This window comes from Achroia grisella, unplaced genomic scaffold (assembly GCF_030625045.1).
Source record: "Achroia grisella isolate CSIRO2021 unplaced genomic scaffold, CSIRO_AGI_Agris_v1 utg1174, whole genome shotgun sequence".
In the NCBI taxonomy this organism is placed as follows: Eukaryota; Metazoa; Arthropoda; class Insecta; order Lepidoptera; family Pyralidae; genus Achroia; species Achroia grisella.
Genome location: NW_026712590.1, coordinates 3,184,051 through 3,201,528, shown reverse-complemented (window position 1 = coordinate 3,201,528; position 17,478 = coordinate 3,184,051). Strand labels below are relative to the sequence as shown.

The 17,478-nt window shown below is 33.5% G+C and overlaps 1 protein-coding gene across 1 annotated transcript; it reads left to right on the top strand.

Annotated features, from left to right (window-relative positions):
- The first annotated feature begins 2,248 nt into the window (after positions 1 to 2,248).
- LOC131851823 (nuclear factor interleukin-3-regulated protein) lies at positions 2,249 to 15,207 on the top strand. Its single transcript, XM_059202390.1, has 2 exons — positions 2,249 to 2,511; positions 12,786 to 15,207. The coding sequence occupies exon 2, from the start codon at positions 12,831 to 12,833 to the stop codon at positions 13,929 to 13,931; it is 1,101 nt and encodes a 366-aa protein (XP_059058373.1). The 5' UTR covers positions 2,249 to 2,511; positions 12,786 to 12,830; the 3' UTR covers positions 13,932 to 15,207.
- The last annotated feature ends 2,271 nt before the right edge of the window (positions 15,208 to 17,478 follow it).

Genomic DNA, 17,478 nt, shown 5'->3' with positions numbered 1-17,478 from the left:
CATCGGGTATTTTTAAAACATACATTTTTGTTTCGCTGTAAATACTAATTTCTGAAATGGAACATATAAGTTAATTTACATCTATACCTTAAAGAAGACTTTCGTAATAAAATTACGAAGTAGACTTTAATTAATTTCTAGAATATATAATCTAATAACTAGAATTAACAAATATTTGCGAACTATTCTAATACCGGCCGCAGCTGACCTTACAGCTTCACCGGACGATACAGGGCGAGTGCAGATGGCACTTCAAACCCGCGGAGGGACTAATGGAGCGGTTGAAAGCTAACTCCTGCCTGATACGACATTAGTCTGAGGGCACTGCTAGGGGTTCGGACTCGGCTCAGGCCGTCGTAATTTCAATCCCCGTTTGAACTGGACGGGAATCAAACTGCACTGGTGTCATCTCGCCTATTTCTGCTATCAAACAATTTGTCTCGTCAGAAATTTGGTTTAAAGGGTGAGATGAGGTAGTGAAATAACAGGTATTAGGTGAGCATGATATTTTAGCCGTCAGAAAATAACGCATGGGTTACATTAGCGTCATGTTTTTCTCCTTTTTTCTTTTTCCATGTGTTGACGTCTGCAGTATGTGACCACTTACCATTAAGTGTGTCGTCAGCATGTTTGCCATTACAGTAACATAAAAAAAAAATTAATTAATTAATGACAATAGAGTGATTACAGTGTAAGATGGAATGGAATAAGGATGAAGTCAGATCAGATAGCATCTTAGTGAACTCACCTGAAATATACTACAACGGTTTTCAGGACTGTTTAAGTAGTATATTTTCATTACTAAATATTCACTTTGGAATAAGTATGTTCTCAATTACATAGTAGATTATCTATTTTAGTAATAAGTACGTTTTCTACGTGTAAATAATGATGTAGATAAGATAATTATTTACATGTAGAAATTCTGCATAATATACCCGCATCTACATATATGTACGGTTATGCACAAGAATTTCCAAAGTTTATGCAACATTCAGTGAGCTAATATAAATAATAAATAAAGAATAATATAAATAAACAATTTTTTTTATAACATAATTGTTACAAAAATAGAGTGCGAATCAGTTTTTTTTAATGGATATCAAAATAGTTTTTAATTTGAATTCGTATGAAGCGTCCATTATAAATCAAATTTTATAATACAATTGTAGCCGTTTATCGTAGCATATTATGTTGCCTATCTTACTAATATTATAAACGCAAAAATTATATATAATGTATATACATATGGATGAACATACTACAATAATATAGCTTATATAAGAGTATAACAATAATAAATTACACGCAAATAATCTCAAATAAATAAAATTTCCCGCGGATGAAACCGCGGGCACATCTATGATTGTATAGTTCGTGACTCTATACGATCGTAAATATTCAATGTAGTTTTTTTTTTAATGTAATTGGACCGGTAAACAAGCTGACGACCCATCTGATGGTAAATGGTAATCGTCGACTGTATAAATGACGCCACAAACATCACGTCACGTTATCGTGTGACCCCATAGTACCGCTCATCATGTCATTCCGTAAGACTAATATGTCATGTCATGCCTCTTATCCTGTAATTTCCTTACACAATTTTCTAATAATAAGGTAATAAAAATAATAAAATAACTACATGTCTTGTGTATCATAAATTACTTATTTATGAAAAAGGTAGTAGGTCTGTATCAAAAACCAACATGTTATTGCCTATTTAATTTAGAACCAAATAGGTACATAACGGAGACGAATATCAGATGTTCGAAATTTAAAAATGAAATTTCATATTATTTATAACACGTAGTAAGTGCAATACCTATTTCCACCCATGAGCATTACTAACATTTACACGCAATTTCACGCAATCGACATTGGTGTTAAACAATAATTCCGAATAATAAATCGACTACACTGGACCATTTATTACGCCATTAAAAATTACCCAAACCTGCCCAAATAACGGGCTTATCAATCGGCTACAGATTTCGTAGAAACACAAAAGCGCGCCACAAACACATGACTCAATCGCGAATTAGCTAAAAAAATCGGACACATTGACTCAATAGCTCAGACTGAAGTGTGATTACACAGAGTCAGAGCAAGTTACGTAAATATTCGCACACAAACGTAAAGCGAGCACACAAACGAACGCCACTCACACTCGCGAAAATATACGCTAGTGTGTGTATTGCAGCCCGCGAGTCGCCCGACCCCACTACAAAATTCAGTCGCACTCTACACCTCGTTGTGAACAGTCGTGTCCAACTAGTAAGAGTACTACGCACCACCTTTGGATATTTCGTCATAACAATATTGTGTTTGTGGAAAATATTCATTAAGGACGTGAAAAGTGGGAGTGAAACATTTTATTTATTATAACAATATTATTGTGAACTTGGAAGCAGACGATTTTGTGTATTGCTGTTTTATGTGGATTATGACATTGTACCCCCCTTTTGGATAATTCCCGAAAAGGAGTACATTAACACCGCAAATATTTTTGTAAGTATATTTCACATGTAATTTTATTTTTAAAATTAGATATATTTTAAGAATTGAAAAAATAATTGTTAAATTAATTAAAAACTTCTCTAAAAAAATATTGTAACTACCTTCTTTAAATTCCAATAAGACATTATAATTACATAAGATACAATTTACGATTTAAAAATAAATTGATGAAGAATAAAATAATTTCTTAATTTATTGTTGTTAATAAATTATTCAAAACTTTTTACATCGACTGTCATCAAAGTAAAATTTCATATTTTAAAATTATATAATTAAATAATATAAAAATTAAATAGTTACCATAGATCAGAATATTTTTTCTTCAAAGATAAAAATATAGAACGTAACTTTTTGATCAACAGGTTTTATTTGCTGAGCAATAAAATATTCCAATTTTAAATATTCATCAGCAAGTCAAGCAATTCCAAAATTGAAATTACAATAAAATGAAAACATATTTTTTAAAATTAAATAAATGAATTTAGGATTTACTTTTAAAACTGAATAATGTATATAATTTTCATTTTCTTATATAAAAGAATGTAATAGAATTCTTTTTCTTTGCGAAATCTTATTATTTTGTAAATCTTTAACTCAAATTGTAACTTGCGTGCCTCTTTATGATGAGGTGAAGATTGGTACTCTATTTTATTGTAAGACTTAAATTGAAAACAAAATGTTCTTAAATTAAATTATGTATCTATCTATGTTCAGCAGTTGACAATGAAAGGCTAAGAATATGACTATGATATATGATGAAGCATAATTCATAGAAATATTTATCTCGCGAGTCAATGACTCTCTAAAAAAATGTTAGTCATCCTCTAATAGTTGTTGCCAAAAATGTATCTACTACCCACAATTTCCTAAAAGCATATAGCGTAAACGATCTCGCTGATAAACCCGAGTATTGAACATATTTTCCTTGTTTACAATAATTTGTTTGCGCTTCAGCTTCCTCAGACTATGTTTTCGTACAACTGTTTACAAGTTTTATAGTATATTTACTATCGAACATTTTTTTATTTAAGTAACAAATTTTGCGTATGTAGTTTGATTGTTTATAATTATGCTGTTACGTCTGAAACGTTTCGTATCTCAATATTGTTGGATTATATTTATAGAAAAAATATTGAACTGCGATTCGGTATCTGATAAGTTAACCATAATAATGTTATCAAATTAATGTTATGTCACGGAGACAGACAGTCAATATACGATAAAGATATCAATGTTGATCACGATTTATTCCTTATTGTATGATTTCTAATAGTTGCTAGACTGTATTACTTTCGAGACATTTCTTTTCAATAACATAATCAAAGATAAAAATGGAGTAGACTTTGGCAATTTTAAATATGGAAATTGCAATGTCATTAAACAGCTACTGGCAGTACAGAAAATAAAAATATCAAATTTATAACTTAAATTGAAAAAAAGTTTGTAATCGAAAACAGTGCACAAAATTCAAATTTCGAACAGTTAATTGGTGTATTGCAAGTAATAGTTAACCTAGCGTGGTGTCGTAAGCAGCGCGCCTGGTACCGCGGTTCTGTCGTAAGCCATTGTGAGCCGCTTACACAACTGGTTCAAGGTTCCAATCCAGCGTGCATTCGCCCGCGGATGTGCGGAAACTGAATTAATGTTTCTTTTTATATTCTATCAACATTTTGACGTATATTTTTAGTAAGTTGCCAAATTTATTTTACAGCAAATCTGCAGTAAATCATTTAAATGTGACGGATTAAGTATGACGATTTTCGCTAGTGTTTCTTCTACAATTTCATTACTTGCACTTATTCGACACGAATTAATATTATAATTCATGTAACATTTGTTATTTTAATTTAAAATTAAACCGATTTGCTACTTCAGAATTTATAGTTATATAGATAAAACTTTTTCAATAACAGTCGCTAGTTCGCTTCCGTCGAAGTTTAAAAAAACATAATTATAATATGTATTTTATGAAAGAATTTTTAAAATCGGTGCTATAGTTTTATAGATTGTCATCGACACAGAGTTATTAAATTCCTTGTTTCTTATCATAATTGGTATCAATGTAAAACTAATATTTACACAAGTGTCATTTGTCAATTATTTCATAATTTATGTATTCATTATTCAGTTACTGTTATGAATGATTGAGTTCTCTATGCCACTTCAGTACTTTCATCACAATATACGTATAATTTCATTTTATTAATATCTGTAAGATTTATAAAATATAATTACTACAAAAGATTTAACCTTACATGAGTCATAGCGTAGTAAAGTATACAAATTACTCTACAAATGATTTCATCATTACATACTTCCGGTATTACTCATCTTAATTCCGCAAAATTATACATGTCTAATAATTTTTTTAAATTGAATTGAACATGATAATTTCTTAAACAAATGAATTCCAATTTTAAATTTGAAATCAACGAACTCCAAGATCTGTTTATACGGACTCGTTCGATTTACAAATTGTTTGTTCAATCAAACAATAGCCGGGCAGTTCTAAGTTTAAAACGGTCGGTGCAGGATCGATCGGTCAGTAAAGGTCAGTTTGCCGTGTAGATGTATGACGCAACTGTCCCAGGGTGGGTTGCGCAATACGCTGCAACGCTATGAACTAGATTATTCTAGGGCAGATAGCTTATCAATAACTATGAGTCATGTGCGTTTCTAAAAAACAGCACTGTGAGGGTATTTATAGAGTTACAACTGCTTACGTACATTATAATAATGCGTATTATCATCAAATAAAGACAGTTTTTTGTTTATGGCAAAAAGCGTTCATTGCATTTATTTATAACAGTTTTTATCTAAGATTTTTTGTGCCAGACTTGGTAAGTGAAGAGCTGACATTTCTAATCTCCTAATAAAGTTATAATTACATCAATTTAACGTTTATTTCCGGATCATGCTATCTTAATATTAGGTCTTGCAACAAAGACTTGTAATACAACAGATATAATAAATAGAGTGCGGTAACAAAATACAAAATGCATTTAAAGTACACTGATGTAATACAACAGGAACTACATAGCAAGGTTTACCGGAAGATTTGAGCAAAGGTCACAGCTCGTGCATTTAGTTGATCGTGCATCGTAATTGTGTTTTGATTTTCATGATGCACGTGATATTCCTGGCTGGCTGGAAGGCCCTGGTTTATAAAACATAACACGTAATACCAATTATGCTATTGATAATGAATTAATTATGATAAAATGAGAACGATTCGCTGTTCCAAATACAAATTTTAAAAAATGTTCTCATTAATTCTATTATATATTTTATAACAAATTAAAAAATATAAATTGGAACAACCTGAAACTGGTCACTTATGGTCTAAACAAAAAAGATATTGTTATCGTTATGTCAGTGATATATGGATGATACGGATATTGTTAACTAAATCGTCAAAATAACTAATGTAGGCACCATGACGTAGTTTGCGTTGAGTTCTTGGTTATGGTGATGTCATTCAATGTCATGATGCTAATATAGTAATATTCTACGGTAGAAAACAATTGTATTAAGACGTTTTTCTTTAAACAAACATATTTTGACTTTACGCGTCTCTCAAAAGTATATTTCGTTTTCTTATTATATAATATACATTTAATACTTTATGTAAGCAAAAGAGAGTACTAACGTAGATCTTACAAAGTGGTTAACTATAGATATTATCAGCTAAATCCAGGCAAATCTAGCATTATCTGTTACATTCATCACCACAGTAACAATGATCGATTCCTCTATCGTCTTTGGAATTACTATTATTTTTTACATATCATAATTACATATTAGTATATAATTTAAATTGCGTTATATAAATATTTTTACGCACAATTATATCAGCGATAATTTCACTGGTACGAGGACAACCAAAGATAACTTGACCTATTTTTTTATCTCGCTCGCGTAACTAACCTACTTAGTGATGAGTATATGAGTGTACTACCAATTGCGTTTAAGTGGAACAATACGCGTCACTTTATTTTTTGAGGTCCCCAACGTTTGTCAAGTAATTATTAAATAGCACACCCAATAATTGACATAATAGCAGTAGCTAAAGTAATAATAAAACCAATAAATATTACAATAGCAAAAACAATTTCAAAGAATTTGTTGATGGTATTTCCAATGACTCGCTATCTGTTTTACTACTAATAATTCTGTAAACATTAGATAAACAAACGTAACTGATAGGAAAATCGTCAGTCCATTGGATTTAACTGTTTACAATACTTCCTAGAAGTGAACTCACATTGCATAAGTAGCTAATACAGTTAAATGTAGCACAGGAAAATAGGTTAAGTGTTTCTTAATAATCTAGCAATTAGCAGGTGTGGAGCAAGGTCGACTGTAAGTGAATAATAAGATAATTCTGAAAGATATTTTAACATTAGCTATTTTTTATAATAACAAATATGACGAACCGGGAAAAGCCGCGGGCCTTGACACATATAACAAAGACCAACGTATTACGAAACGGAACCTTGACACCAAAGCATTATCGCTCCGACCGACAGAGGCCGCCCCAAAATAACCCGATCCCGATTTGTTTAATTGGGTCTTCTTACTACTCAATGTGACTGCGAAAAATCGGTCAAGTATGCGCGATTTTTGACGGAAAATGTTTGAAACATTTCTAATATTGATGACCTTAGAATTAAGTCTTCTTAGTCAATTACAGCACGAGGAATAATCCACGACACAATTTTAAGACATAACAAGTGACTGGCGCGACGAAAGTTTACAAAACATTTACATCTTGACATAATCTATGGCCAATAGACAATGACCACTTGGCGCCGACCTACAACTGTCAACTATGATTGACAATAATATGAAAAGTAATCATGCGCCGCTGTCATTGTATGCTAAGATTTTGTATGTTTAGAATTATTATAATAAATAAATAGTTCTTGTGCTTTAACCATCATTGGCGGTAAAATGTCAAATCAAAGATGGCGGTCGGCCTACTTTTCCCGCGCACTAAACGTTGTGCGCGTGGAAAGTTACCGCTGTACTACTTTCTCTACTTTTCCAAGATGGCTGACATTATTATTAAAAGTAATTTCAAGATCACACGACATCGTTGTTTCCAAAAAAAATTCAAATCCTAATACGATTACTGTATACAACTGATTAATATTGCATTTTCCTTATAGGTTTTTCTATAAATTGTACTGTAAAGTCTGTGGCAATCTGGAATATTACCAATCCAGTCATTCTTGGCCTTCAGCTGGCGCATATTATGGTGTACCTATTTATAAATTGCGATACGACATTACGATCTAAATAAACTATGTTTACAAAGAAAATCTGCGCCATTCAAAGTGTAGATGCGTACTTTATTGTTCTGATAATATTTTTTATCATATTTATATAGAATACATTCCGACATTTCTGACACAATGAAGTATATAAATAGCCGTACCGTATTGAGTATGTAACGGTCAAGGGCAAAGATTACCGTTTGCGATTCTATTACCAATTAAATTTCACGTTTCGAGATCACGTTGTTTATATAACGGTCTGTAGAGAGGATCAGACGTGCAATGGCGGCGTATTGCGCAACTGTCAACGTGAGGTTCAAGAACGGACACGTGCTTTGGGCCGCGTGACCACACAGACTCGGGCACGTGGGGGTAAGGTCAGCGCTACAAGAGATGCACCCTAGTAGTACCTACACGTGGAGCGAATAAACACTACGTTTTAAATAGTTGGCACGTCTCTTATTAGAACGTAGCCTAAATTGAATCTATGTAAGAACGGGTCCAAATATTGTGACTTGCGTGAGCCCAGCCCTAGTTTTACGTCACAATCAAAAAGTCTCGTTCAATGTTGCCATAAATAACATTGTATATCAGTATTGGTATCAGTACATATGAAATATTTTATACTTTAACTAATGAGTCAGTGTCGAGATAGTTCACTGGCTTATCATGTAAACAATATCATAGGACTTTACAAATTAGTACCATCGTGTCAAATGTCACGTAGATAAATGGGTTGTGCACTGTGATAGCTATTTACAGAATTATTAGGTACAAATCAATCTAAAATTAGATCCGATGTAAGGCTTCTTCCACGGTTAAGCTACCCTGACCTATGATCACGTGTGGTGTAATATTTCCATATTATTATTTTATATGTATACATGTTACATTTTCAATGAAGTTTGTTTTTTTTTTTAAATAAAGTTTTTTTTTAAACTTTTCTTTTTTAAACACCTTTCTCTGTATCAAATGAGAATTAACTAAGGATGTTGTTTGTTCGACTCTGCCACATTTTTTAAACGTTTAACAATATGTATTTTGATGAGTTAAAAATTCAAATGTTTGTATGTTTAAGAAATTAAACATTGCGTTTATTTAGATAGTAACTATCTCAAACACTCATTATAGGGTTTAAGATTCTGTACAATAAAAAAATAATCTAAACTTTGAAGTTGATGTCAATAAAAAATGCTAAATATTATATGTATATATTGTAATCATTAATTATATTTATTTGACATGTATAACGATGATAATCATCTATATTTATACATATGTATATATCTTACTAAGGCAACCCATTGGTTTACCAAAAAAATATAAATTAACCGAGAGGTAAAATAACTGAACAGTTAATCCATTAACCAGATTACACACATTACGCCCGCCTTGCCCAACCTAGCCTTGAATTGAAACCGAATAAAACGGGCTTCTTAACCGCTAAACCGATGACGAAACACTAATAGTGGTTTCATAACAGTATTACAAGTTTTAGAGACGCGATGAGCAAAACCGTTTTCGTGGTACCGTACGCGGTGCCAGTTTTTGGATAACGGGTCCCGTGAAAGTACCTCAATGATTAGTTAGTAACTGTCGATTGTCAAAAGTGCCGGTTGATTCCTGTCCGTTATAAATTTGAAGATTTATATTAAACACGTAATTAATTCCTCCAATTCCATAATGAAATATCTGTTTTTCTTTTCTTTTCTAATCATCTCCTTTTCCCTTTTTTCTTTTCTCGTACACGTATGTATGACTATTTTAGTGACCACATTATCCTATAACATTTTCTAAGTTTGCTGGAAGAAATCTCTTTTTAGAGATAACCTCGCCCTTGTACATTACATTTAACTTATTACAGTTATTTTTTTCCCTATGTGTGTGTACAATAAAGAAATATTTGTACATATGTATGTCTTTTAAATTTTATTTACGATCATTAATATAGGCCCCACTGAAAATCAGGGCTATGGAATAACTTAGTTATACTACGGTATAAATGCTGAGTGGGAGTGACATTTAGTGTTACCAGTATGTTTTAGTTTCTAAGTTACATAGTAAACATTATTGTAAATACGAATACTGATGTAATGCTGAATAAATGTCTTTATTATCGTTATTAACGTAGTTTATGCATATTTCTTGCAATATAACTTTTATAAAAGTCATAAAGCATTAATTAATTAATTATCATAAATCCTAGTGCAGTTTTATTGACTAATAAATTTCATTATAAGTGGAACATAACGAGAGTCTGCGATTAGATGCAAAAAAAATTATAACTGATAAAAGTAACCGCGCTATTTGAACCGCTGACTAACTGTGTGCTCCGCGGAGCGTCAACAGTATAACGGACAGGTGCATTTTTTTCACTAATCATCACGCAAGTCCACCGCTGTATAATATCGTAATACCAAATGGGTCATTGCCAAATGTGACTCCAGATATACAGCTCACGCTGACATTTCGAAGTCAGGATTGCATCAAACTGTATACTAATGAAGGTCTAAATAAATCAATTGCTTTTTGATCATCCAAACTTTGCTCATTTGATATTCAGTCACACAAAGTCCGCTGTAAGTGGAGAAAAATTGTTTTTAAAAACATACTTAATGTTTAGATTTTAAGTGCAATTTTCTCAAACTATATTTCACAACTTACGACGGTTATAAACATTGGACCAGAAATGTATAGATATCTTTTAGCATCCTAATTTCCTAACCCTATTCTAACTACTATAAATACGACAATAATCTTACTTATTAAATAATTTTACAATACTAATATTATAAATGCGAAACTGTTTGTTACAATTTGACGACAAAAAGAATTTTAATTATATTTATATAAGGATTTTTTATCTTAATAAAATCAGACGATGTCGCGAGTAACAGCTCTAGCACTAACAGAAACGCAGACAAAGTCCCATGCAGAAACTAGTAACAATGTCAAACCACCCAATTTCATCGTATTATATATCCCTTTCAATGCGCTTGTAAAATCCGCAGTTTATACATAATTACATTGAGTCAGACCGGTTTACATGTACAGGTTATTAATTCGTATCATTAGGCGTTACCAAGTCTGACGAACACTTACGTCATGATACGAAACAGTTATTACGCATTACCATATTCATTTGTCCTAAATAGTTGTCGGAGTGGGCGTACACAGTACCAATAAAAAGTTCTCCAAAATTCTATTTGTATACAAATCTAACTGTATAACAAGTGCTTAATGACGGCGTAACGGAACGTTCTTGGTACATTTGAATATAGCTTGTATCGTAATTATTTAATTAACTACCTCAATTTTTTTACCTTATTTATTAACAACATTTTAGAATACACTTAAGCTGTATAAATTATTACCTCAGCCTCATTAGTACTATTATTTAAAAAAAAAACTGAAATTGCTAGCCGAACTGGACGTTTGGAATATTAAAAAAAATACCTATAAATTATTTCAATATCGAACGATTTTCAAACTACATAGAACCGTTGACATCTACGTCAACAATGGCGGTCAATTAAAGCCGCGATTATTTAAACAGTTAGTCTGCGTAACGGGTGCGCTCGCGCATCTGGGGCGACCTACTGACACTGATGTCGTGGAATATCCGTTCCAGGTATACAGATTATATCTGAATCATGTAAACTCTCTTACAAAAATAGCTGATAACGACAAAAAAGTAGAATGATTAAAATATCAAAGTACATTTTACAATCTATAATTTCATTACAGTAAATTATAATAAAAGTATTGTAATATATATTTTTTACGCTTTGTTACTCTTATCGATCTGAGGATAAAAAAAATATATAATGTATTCTTACTCTCGTACGGCTCGGTCAATAATTTAAATAACTAATTCAAAGTAATTTAAAAATCTTTATATTTTCCTTAATGATCGATATAGAATTTAAATTAAGCATAAATCTGTATAATACCAACAATAACGTGGCTTCTAATGCGGCACACTGAAAAATGGATTCAAATGCTTTTAGTGGAGCATAATTTAAAATTTAGAAAGAACTCTCACGTTGCTTGCATATCCACCGCGTGTAAAGCAACGTGATCGGCAATTCATTTTTCTATTCAGTTGGTACCACTGGTATTGTTTTAAAATTAAAAAAAAAAGAATCGTTTATGACTTGTTACAATAGCCGTTTTATTAATGATTCTACCATTGTTTTTCTTGGATAATAAAACGTTGATAACACTGCGTTTTTCGTGCATTTTTTTACACTTCCTGTCGTTGTTTAACATGCTCGTAATTGTAAACAATCGGATGGTTTACATAAATCAATATCTACATAAGCGCACCAAAACTAAGGGTGCGGTTAGCAAGCGAGGTTAATGACACTTAATCAATAAAGGTGAATCGATATGCTGATTCAAAAAATGCAGGTGTATTTAGTAGTCAATAAGACATCGCACCACGTTAGTTTCAACGTGACTCACTTGCGCAATACTAACAATTAGCGTAACAAAAGACTTGTAAGCCACAAACCATGTCATGCTCTAATCTATTTTCTAAAATTGTAGACATTGGACATGCCTGACGAATAGTACAACGATGACTAATACTTTTAAAATATATCAATATATTTTTTAAACTTCCTTCAGCATAAAGCAATGTCTTGATAATTAATGAACCGAAAACTTAGCTAACACCCAGGAAGTTAGTTTTGTAACGGAAGAAATCCGGTGCAGACTTAAAATTGATTTTGTGTAATGAACTCGAAAGGTTAAGAAATACGATTTATTAATGAGTTTGGCTAACATGAAGGGAGTAAAAAGCGTTAAATGAGGCAATATGGTTTCACAAAGGTGATCCACGTGCAAAGTTGCAGCGCGGGATCTTGCGACAGCATTTTTGCAACCATCTATTTTGTAATCGCGACATTATTTAGACAACTGCAACGGTTAGCGCGTTTTTCTGTAACATGCAAAACTAACGTAACGTTTCATTTGTTGCAGAACTACAGTGAAGATTCGTGCGGACCCAGTGTCGTCCGCCGAAACATGGTTGCCGAATTCATCCTAAGCCAGCAACAGTTGCTGGGCGGCGCTGGAGGCGCTGCCCTGGGCCCGGCGCCCGCACCGCCCCGAGGCCCGCCACCACCCCGCGCGCGCCTCTCCGTGTCTCCGCATTTTCCCCTCGAACCTCCTTCACCTAACAATGGCCCTCCTGGGGACCACCCGGACTACCCTGGAAACTATGATTTCAACAAGCGCAAAGAATTCTTCGGACAACGCAAACAGAGGGAGTTCATTCCTGATAACAAAAAAGACGATGGTTATTGGGACCGCAGGCGACGAAACAACGAAGCCGCCAAACGGTCCCGTGAAAAGCGCCGCTTCAACGACATGGTGTTGGAACAGCGTGTTGTTGAACTCTCGAAGGAAAATCATGTCCTTAAAGCTCAACTGGATGCCATCAAGGAAAAATACGGAATCTGCGGAGAAACACTTATCAGTATCGACCAAGTACTAGCCACTTTGCCAACCTGTGATCAAGTACTCTGTGTCACAAAGAGGAGTAAACTAACAAGTAATACTCTATTCCCTGCACCTCCACCGCCACCACCGCCACCGGCGTCTCCTCCGTCACCGGCGCCACAACGTGCACCTGAACCATACCCAGAAAGGCTGCCAGCACCTGAAGCGTACTACCCACATCCAGCACACTATGAACCACCCGGTTCAGTACTCAACCTCTCTCGATCTCGCCGTGCCCCCTCTCCCTATGAACTGTCATCTCTCTCAGGTTCCGGGGATGAAACGACTGAACAATACGCACCAGAGAATAACTGCTTGCCGCTGAAACTGCGCCACAAGTCTCACTTAGGTGACAAGGATGTCGCCAGCGCTCTATTGTCACTCCAACACATCAAACAGGAGCCGGGTCCTCGGTCGTCCCCGTCTTGGGACGGCGAGGGTTCAAGTGACGAGAGAGACTCTGGGATATCGCTCGGTGCTGAGTACAGGCCGCAGCGACCTGAGGATAGGCTTGTGGAGGAAGACGACGCACATTTAAAGGCTGAGCTCGCGCGGCTCGCGACCGAAGTGGCGACGTTAAAGAACATGATGCATCAGAACAAAGCTCGCGGGCACGAGCACTGAGCGCGGTCGCGGGCACCTGGAGACCAGCCCCACTGCGCCTGGACCGCGCAGCCGCTCTGCCCGCGCCGTAGCCTCGTCGCAGCCTCGCCGCAGTCTCGCCGCACTCTCGTCGCAGCACGGCTGCAGCGTCCCCGCCCGTTTCGATGACGTGTCGATCTTGTTCGTACAAACTGTCTCCTACCCCCTTCCCCAAGTAGAAGTTACCACGTTGTAAAGAAATGAGAATATATTTGTATCATATTGTGCAGCTGTAAGCGGCTAAGCCGTATCGCCTAATTGTAATCCTTCCTAGTAGCTTTATGTCGTGGTCGATGTGTCGTGTAGGGAAAGAGATCAGTCGTCGTAGGCGACGCGAAGTTTTAAATGAATTGAGACTCATATCGTTCGGATTTAAGACTTTTCGAGCAGATAAAACTTGTCTACTCAGTGATAGATATAAAAAATGCATTTTTAGTGGTGAACTATGTATGTACCTATATGTATAATAATTATATAAGTGTAGTAGATCTGTTTCATCTATTCGAAGACTCGTTAGTGAACTCGATGGCTAAAGACCTATATCGTTTAAGTAGATGTAAGATTGATCTAAGTAAATTTAAGTCCAACATAGATTATTTATAAACGTTTATGTATAGTATTTCTCAATCAGATTGCCCTGTAAGTTCCAAACCAAAAAAAATACGGATAGGTCCTCATGGAATCGCTATTAATTTTAGATAGATTATGTAACCTAACAAGATCTTTCCTAATGTTAAACCAGATTGTATTGAATAATCCGATAGGAATACCAGTGCCTTTGACAATACATACCTATCTATAAATAGTTGCCCAAAGGCATATTTTTGTACATTTATTAAATAAAACGGCGATTTCAATTCTATATTAAAAACATTTTATAAAGTTGGCCTCTACTATGTGTTTGCGGAGAATTATGTGAACGAGTTTGAAAAGGCTTCTAGTAGAAGAGATATATGCAAAGCGTTGCTCTTTTAAGAAGTTTATCATTAACTGTATACTAGTCTAGTTCTCGTCTTTTCCAAAACACTTAGTTGTGGTCTTGAATGTAAACAAATTATAATCAATCCTAAAGTTTAATGGAAGTATTCAATGTGTAAGTTATACTCCTAGTATTGCCCAAAGGGCATGTGATAGGACTGATGGAGTTAAAACTATAAGTATTTATTTATTGTTCGGACCGTGAATGAGGATTTTACAATTTATTATCTTTGTATAAGAAACACTATACGATATAAATAAATTGTGTACATTACAATTATTTTATGAATTTTATTTTCCCTATAGAAATAATTAACCTACATACTTAGAATTTTTTAGAGAAAAATAAATTCCTTGTGGCCAGCAATGTACCACGAAATCAACAATATTCAGGCTATTTTTAATTCAGATTTTGGCAATTGGAATTATTTATTTACAACTAACCCTGGTAGTAATTATTTGTGGGTTGTAATTTAGAAATTATCTCGAAATAAAATGAGAAACAAACAGAAAAAAATGGTTTATTGCAATTGAACATTATTATTCATAGCCTATATAATATTATGTACCTACATTGAAACATGACGGTAGATTTAAAAAAGTGGTAAAGAATCAGAGTTATTATTTACTTTAATGACTCGAGTTTACCTTAGCCATTTATATACTAAACTCTCAGGTATATAAATAAAATATAATTATACGACTTGTAGCCCAGATAGCCAGGCGTTGGATAGGTAATTATCGACGGCATGCTGAACACAACACATCCAGGATACGAGACTATCGCCATCACTCGGATTAACTAATTTTTGGTTTGTTGTTGTTTCCTTTACCGGAAAGTCAGTCAGAAATATAAATTGACACAAAGGTTTGAACCAGATTTGTGTTTAAATTGGGATAGTGCAACACTAGACCAATATATAATATCTCTCCAACAAGAGCAAATATATGGTGTGATAATTTTTTTAGGATAAACAACATAAATTTAGTTATACATACAATTCAGATATTCTAGTAATACATAATGTCTATATATAACTTTGTGGTTAGAATCGACCGCAAACAGAATACACTTACAAGTACAATTTCGATTCGATTTAGTAAAATTACATTACTCTAACTAACACGATTTGTTTCCGAATTAAAAAATAACATATTCTTAATATGGCAGGAAAATTACAGATTATATCTAAGTCATTTCCCAAACAATCACAAATACATGATCACCTGTACATCAATGTGGCTTATTAAATTGATTATTAAAAATATAGATATATAGAAAAAAGTATAGGACTTTAATTGTCAAGAATGGCAACACAAGGCAATTAATTCAATGTTTTAATTTTTATGTTATATATTCAATTCATTATAAAAATGTATTCGACTGAAGGACTTGTAACCATGGTCATGCAAAAGCATTATTAAAAAAAAACAAGTATTACAATGTATTTTGTAATGTACCATATACAATGACGGTTACCATTTCCCATCACGCAGACCGTTAGCAAATAAGCCATTTAAGTCACCTATTGGTCGAAATTCAACCATAATCAATTTAATTTATAAGTTTGTACATTATTAAGTTTCTATTGTCAATGACTATAGACAAACAATATTAATCTATTCTCTGTTTGATATAACCACAGACTTAACTATAAACAACAGAGTAAAAATGCGCGTGTTTTGTGTTCAATACATCGTAGTGTCTGTAATGTTTATTTTTATAGATTTAATGTATTTTTTACGCATTTTTAAAAAAAATATAAGTATTCTGCACATAAACTATGTATATCTAAGTGTGAAATTTTATACTCCTGCACAGTATTTTCGTAAAAAGGGGTACAAGTTTTTGGTTCACCTATTAATTTATACATACAACAGTACTTTGCTACAAAAAACATTCTACTGCAATAAAATGGTATCACATACTATATAAAGAGGTGAGGATAACACCTAAGTAAATATACACAGTCTTTCTCATTTTAACAACTGGATAAGACTGGATTACTTACGTATTTACAAACAAAGAATTCATATCACCGGGTAGTTGTTAATAATAATATACAAGATGGCGGTTGTTTTGGCGCGAACATGACATTTCACAGCAGGAAGCTATTTAACAATTTTAGGGTACTCCATGTTCGTTCTGTGTTAACTCATATTAACATATATTATATGTTATTTAATTCAACCTCTGAGATCATTAAAAATGAAAAAGAGATCAGTAAAAAAACAATATAACAAGCCATATCTTCCAAACAAAGAAGGTGTAGTTCAAGAAAAACTTTATTATTAAAGATGACAACTTTTTTTCATAAGTACTTGTTTTAAATAATCCTTTAATTAAAGAGGCAACCAAATCTATATATATATAACTCAAATGTGACTGACATAGTGATCTATCAACGCACAGGACAAACCACTGGACGGATCGGGCTGAAATTTGGTATGCAGGTAGATATAGATATAGTTATGACATAGGAGCTAAGAAAGGATTTTGATTAATTCTACCAAAGGGGATAAAAGTTTGTATGAAACTTTGTCAATTTTA